Here is a 6,449-nt window from a genome sequence, read left to right as displayed (position 1 = left end):
AGAATCCTGAACAGGAAGACTCGGGTGGTGGGAGTTATCTTTACTTCTAATTTCAGAAGAACTTCTAAAATGATCCATTTGAGTTGCTTTTCTTATTGTTGAAAAGCCAAAGCCAAAAGCAAAACCTGTCCATCTGCCAGTCTCCCACTTGAAGACCAGAGCTTGCTTTCCTTTGAATGCACCAAATGTCTTCTGTGTAGACTGTTTCATTTGACTAACTGTCCTCCTGCCTCAACACAAAAAGGAGAAAGACTAGAAATCCTTTTAAATGCTTCTTTTATTTCATTGGTTGTACATTGGGTGAGTGAACTGAATATTACAACCAAAACATAGAGTTGATACAAATTAGACTCCTGTTTACACTGTAAGGTAATGAATGAGGGAATTCTTTAAGTGTTACAGAAAGATTTAGTAGAAATGTTACCAGTGGTATGGCTGAAAGAATATTTCGGTGAAGTGCTGTTATATCCTGAAAACCAAGAGTGAAATGTAGTTCCCATACAGGTGGCGAGTTCATCTCTTAACTACAGTATTTGTTGAATTGCTATCTTCATGTCTTGGATATTGGTGATTTTATTTTTGTAATTAAACAAAGCATTTAAGATTTATTCATCATAGTCAGACTTCTGAATATAAACAAACTTTTGGCAAATAATATTTATACAGAAAAATAGTTTTAGATCCTCTCAAATCCCAGAATTATTCTATAAAATTACATTATAAATAAATAAAAAGCAAAATCTGTTGTACATATATTTGTACATCTATGCATTTGCCTTGCCTCCTCCTTATTGTTAAATGGCATATTTATGACTCTTTGCATATTATAATCACAATTCTGGAAAATGATATCATAGTAAAAATACAGTCTTCTATATTTGTTTGGGGATACAGGTGATGTTTTTGATGCTCCATTATTAAAGGGCTGAAAATAGCTGTGTGCTAATAATTTTAAAAAATCAAAATCATGAAACAAAAGAAAGACAATGTGACAACAATTAGTCTACAAAAATATTTCAGTGATTCCCGTAATTTACCTTTTAGTAATGTATACTATATGTTTTCAATGAGTTTAAGTGAAATAACAAAGAAAGAGAAAAGAAAAAAATGAAAACAAGTTTGAATGTTTTAGGCAAGTTGTAGCATAACTACATTGTTATAGTTGAGAAAATTACAAATATCAATAATACATAAAGATGAAACTACCAAAGAAATACAAGTTAGATACAATACTTTCCCACAAATTAAAACAAATGCAACGATACAAGCACTATGTAAAAATCACACTCAGAATGTGATTTTCTTTTGATGGGGTTATCAAATCTACAATATAAGATAGTCATTAGACTTTGACCAACATTAATTAAGATGGCAGATTTCTTTTTTTCTCAAACAAAAATGATATGGTTGGTGCATCTAGTTTTCAGAACAGGCGGTGATGCCAAAATTTAAAATATTTTACATTCAATCTCAAAAGTCAAAATACTTCAATCACTAATATGTTCACAAAGAAAATGGATGTTTTAAACAATTACACATAATATTCATTTATAACAGCTGTTTTGTTTTTTAAACAATAATTTAAAAACTATGTAGGTACTGTATAGGCTATGTGCAACATATAAAATGTGAAATATGAAATATTTGGTACGATAGTGCTTAAAATAAACTTTAAAACAAACTTTCTGAACAAAATTTAATTGTATCGCTATTACCTTGAAGATCAACCAAGTATTTAAAAAAGTAAACAACATTAAAATATGTTTCATCCATATATAGTATATATATGTATGTGTATATATAATATGTATGTACTTGTATTAAAGTTTTTTATACTTTTGAGACATAAAATATGCTTTAAGGTGAAAGAATTAAAAGAACTATTTTTTCCATGCTGTAGTCAGTTACAACCCTTTAATCCAACTTTTTGAAATGCAAAACAGTAATGGATTTTTTAAAAAGTGAAACTATCTACTTTTTTGTTTACATAGTAATTTAGATTAAAGTCACAGTCAAATTTTCAGTGACTAAACTCAAACTTACTTAAATTAGAATATTATACAGATCTCCTCACCTACAGCTTCGTTGTTTGACTAGGTTTTTAGTTTAGAAGTTATTCTGTAACAGGCAACCGGATGGTGAGTTGGAAAAACTAATCCCTTAGATGAGACTGTTGGCATGGGCCTCTCATTCTTGTCAAGCTGGATGAAGTCTGGCAAAATCTAGGCACTTCTACAAAGTCTCTCTTATAAAACAACTTTAAAAATATACTTGTAAAATAATACCTTCAAGACTTTGTTTGGTGGGGTATGAAGCTCATACCGTGCAAAGTTTCTTTTTCAATCTAGTTAATGTTATTCTAGAATCCCACGATTCAATGCGGCATCTCCAGGCAAACCAAATACCACACTTTGATGTGTCCCCCGTACTTGTGCTTGAGTTTCCATTCAAATTCTAGACCTGTAGGACAGGCGTGAGTTTTACTTCACTTCTCACCTCTGCTGCAGCATTCATGTTGTGAAGAAGCGAAACATACTCTTTGATCCATTGGGTAAATGACATGACAGTAAATTGGCGTTAGAATCAAACCTGCCCTCGGAATGGATTTCCTGACTAATGCTAATTGTTTATTGCTAACTTGGAAATATTCTCAATCGAAATGAGTACATTGGTTGGACTTTCTGCATCAGCTATAGTTATGGAGATAAGACAATATTCCTAGGACAGAAACTATGTTTAGAAACCCTTGAAAAGTAAACTTTATCCTTTATGTCTTTAAACGTCACAGCTGGTCTCAGGTAGTTAACTATCTTAGGTTGGAATATACTAAGCATACCATATTTAATACTCATATATGATATAGCAGCACTAGCTTCTTACAGTTGTGGTCTGTCCAGAAGAACTAAATCTTTATTTAGCATGCAGTTTGTGGCAATTCTATTGAGGAGGAAACAGGATAGTATGTACAGTAACAATGTTTAGTTATTCTCAATGCAGATTCTTGGCATTCCATTCCGTTTCTGCTGATTATTTCAGAATTATCTGTTGGAAAAAAAGACAAGTGTGCTTTAGACATCCTCCTGTGTGGGAAAATAACGAGTTTAAGTTTTACTCTTTAAAAATAGGAATTTTCTTCAATTTCTCATTTTGATATATTTCGATCTTTTGAGGGCAATTGTAATTTTGAGCAATCCCCACCCTTCATGCTGAAAAATTTTACATGTAAGCACTCCTGCCATGTGGCTGCTGTAAAGAATGGTGATTCGAATGCACGACTATTTGTATTTTCTGTAAAACTGACAGTGTATATGCGGGCATGCAGTGGTGCTTAGGCCCTGATCCTTTTTTAGTTTTTGCTTCATGTCTTTTTCTGATATGTTCACATTATCATCCAATTAATATTTGCTAAGGTGACCAAGGAGTCTAATCAGAGAATTCATTTGGACATGGAAAGTTGTGGGAAAAGCTTAAATATAAATATTTTTAAATGTATAATAAATCGAGTATTATTTATTTGTTAACTTGCATATAAAATTCAGAGATGTGTTCCCATCAAAAGTAATTTTCTTCCCAAAATATAATAACCACCAGTTTCAAATTCAGGGAATGTCTGAGTGTCCCAAATTAAAGGGGGAATGGGACAACATTCTAATAAGCAGTTAAAGTATTCTAAATAAATCCAAAAGCACAGGCAAAGCTAAACTATCAAATGCAAACTGTGCTCCCAGGAGCCTGGTTTCTAAGTTCATTTCCAACTCCATACCTTTACAAAAGACAGGGAGTTTACCCTGTGTGACCCAAGCCTCTAAATGTCAAGCTTTTAAAAAGCCAAGCTTTTGGCATGTTCCAACAAAAGTATTTATTCTTTGTGCAATGCTTCAACCAAACTTTGTGCAAGTAATGAAATATTTATTGATTAAACTGTCGAGAGTCTTTGTTTAGGAAAAAAAAACAGTGAAAGTTCTTTATGATCAAGTTAATATTCCTGCATACTAGGATCCAATTTCTAATAAAAGCCTCATTTCTATGTATAATTTCTTATCCTGATATGTTAGCATTCACACATATGGATCTTTTTCCTTTTAAGTGGGTGCTCCTGCAGTTTACATAAGACAGTTTTAGAATATACCCAAATAGTACCAACCCAAATAATCCTCCCATGAAATAAATAGGAGTATCCTTTAATTGATCAGAATGTACGGATTTGTATGGAATTGACAAAGGTAGAGGAAGAACTCATTTATATTAAATATTTATACTAAACGGAAACTCAAAAAACTCCCAACAGATATTTTTGGGAAAAATATCATTCCTGTCTCGCATACTGATAGACAAAAATGAGGTGTAATGGTTTGATATGTAAATATTATTCCAGTATCTTTGAATAGCCACTGCAAATTGCTACCATCAAATTCTTCAGATGGTTATATTATAACTTCACTTTTGGGTTTAGATATTTGATTGCTGAATAGGAATTATTCTATTTCATCCCTTTGCTTCAATGCTATCAGTAAGTTTTCCAAATTAAGAATGTGCCCCAAGACACATTTAAGAAGAGTTTAAGTTTCATCAAATTGTGTCCTCTTCTCTTTCTTCTTTCCTTTTACGTTATCCAGACTCTCTTTAAAATATTTATGGCACAAAGTCTTGCAATTTCTTAAATCAATATATAAATAATACATATTTCAGAATATATTCACATCCCTGCTTATTAAGTGACACTAAATTGCCATATAGAATGATATTCTTAACCACCTGGAAAGAGAAGTATTCTACAGAAAGCTTAGCAACAGGCTATTATAGAAATTAGTTACAGTGAGGCTTTGGACTCCTACCTGACAGGGAGACATGTACAACACCTGGTGGAAGTGAATTGTAAATTAACCTTGAAGTTAACTCAGAGCATTACCTGGACCCTCCCAGCTTGCCCTTCCCCTCTGCCCCTGTCAGATCCATTATATGGACAAAGACTAAATATAAATGGCCACTATACTATCAAGCCGACAGCTGTTACTGCTGCCTGGCATCTAGGCCAGGATACTCTGGCTCTACCCTGGTCTAGGTCTTTGGCTACCTTGTGGTATATATATATATATATATATCACTTTCCTAGCAGCTGCAAGCTTCAAGAGGTCCAAGAGATTTGATTTTAGAAGGTAAGAAAGCTTTGAGTGTTTCATTTTTTAGGTGGTAGCATTTTTCTGGAAAATATAATTTGATTATTAATTTTTTTCCCTGAGAAATATAGCTCGCAGGCACAATCTGAATTAAGTGTTCTCTAGGGGGGAAATACAGTCTGGAAATACAGACAGGAGTCCAGATGAGCAGTTACCAACTGAGTGCCTCTGAAATCACCTGCTGCCCACTTGATTGCTGTTTCGGATGTCAGAAGACTTGTGACAGTGCAGACCCTAGGGCCCACGAGGCTGAGGGGGGGTGGGGAGACAAGGCAGTTTCCAGCTGGAAGATACCCTCGAGACAAAAGAAGAGCCAAGTGTGTGTGTGTTGGGGGGGGGGGGCGGATACAGAAGCCATTTTGAGGGAAAGAGGGCTCTTCTGTCTAGTTTTAAATATGGTCTTTCTTTAGTCAGATTATATTTTTAACTCACACCAAAGAAACATAATTTAAAATCGGATGAAAAGGTACATTTTGTGTGCTTCCCTGTTGCCTCTCCTTGGAGATTTTCTTCCATACCAGTTCCTTTTTTTCTTCCATACCAATACTGTATGTAGATATAAAATATGTTCTATACATCAAAATTTCTTCTATCTCCATTGTAACTTTAATGGCCAGCAGGATCAAAGCCTTCAGAGGGTGGCTGAGTATTTCAATATAGGGACAAAACGTGCATTCTTAAAAGAGCAGGCTTGGGGGCACCTGGGTGGCTCAGTCGGTTAAGTATCTGCCTTTGGCTCAGGCCATGATTCCAGGGTCCTGGGATTGAGCCCCACATCGGGCTCCCTGCTCAGAGGAGAGCCTGTTTCTCCCTCTCCCTTTGCCCCTCCCCACTGCTCGAGCTCTCTGGTTCTGTCAAATAAACAAAATCTTAAAAAAAAAAAAAAAGATTCTCTCCTGTGCCTCTGCTCCTCGGCTCCCTAGTCTCTCTTCTTACATGGCCCTGGAACATGGGCTGATATCAACGAACCCGATATCAACAAGTCCTCATCCTGAGTCCATCCATTTTAAAGAACAGTTGATTACATCACAGTTCACCAAAGCGGCCTCACCAGACTGGCTGTCAGTGGCATCCTTTCCTGCCCTCTACACTTGCCCAAACTGAGACTGGGACCCAGAGTTCCTTCCTCCAGCTCCAGGCACTGCAGCCCGTGTTTTCTTGGAAGGGGCAATAAAAAATTCTCCTGGGGTCTGGCCAGAGCATGTACAAGTCAGAGAGATGGCTACCACATTGGGCTCCCCAGTAACCCCCTCTCTGAAGCATCACTGATGT

At 35.5% G+C, this 6,449-nt stretch overlaps 1 protein-coding gene across 10 annotated transcripts in view; it reads right to left on the bottom strand.

The window, feature by feature from the left end:
- Positions 1 to 259: 259 nt before the first annotated feature.
- MBNL2 (muscleblind like splicing regulator 2) overlaps positions 260 to 6,449 on the bottom strand; it is a 161,888-nt gene continuing 155,698 nt past the window's right edge. For all 10 annotated transcript variants that reach the window (XM_038569890.1, XM_038569886.1, XM_038569893.1 and 7 more), the window contains one exon: positions 260 to 3,042. In XM_038569890.1, the coding sequence (XP_038425818.1) occupies positions 3,028 to 3,042 (15 nt within the window). In that variant the 3' untranslated portion in view covers positions 260 to 3,027. The remainder of the gene's footprint in view (positions 3,043 to 6,449) is intronic.

The sequence above is a fragment of the Canis lupus genome, chromosome 22 (genome assembly GCF_011100685.1).
Source record: "Canis lupus familiaris isolate Mischka breed German Shepherd chromosome 22, alternate assembly UU_Cfam_GSD_1.0, whole genome shotgun sequence".
Taxonomy (NCBI): domain Eukaryota; kingdom Metazoa; phylum Chordata; class Mammalia; order Carnivora; family Canidae; genus Canis; species Canis lupus.
The sequence above is the reverse complement of the archived record's forward strand: the minus strand, read 5'-3'. Positions and strand labels throughout refer to the sequence as shown.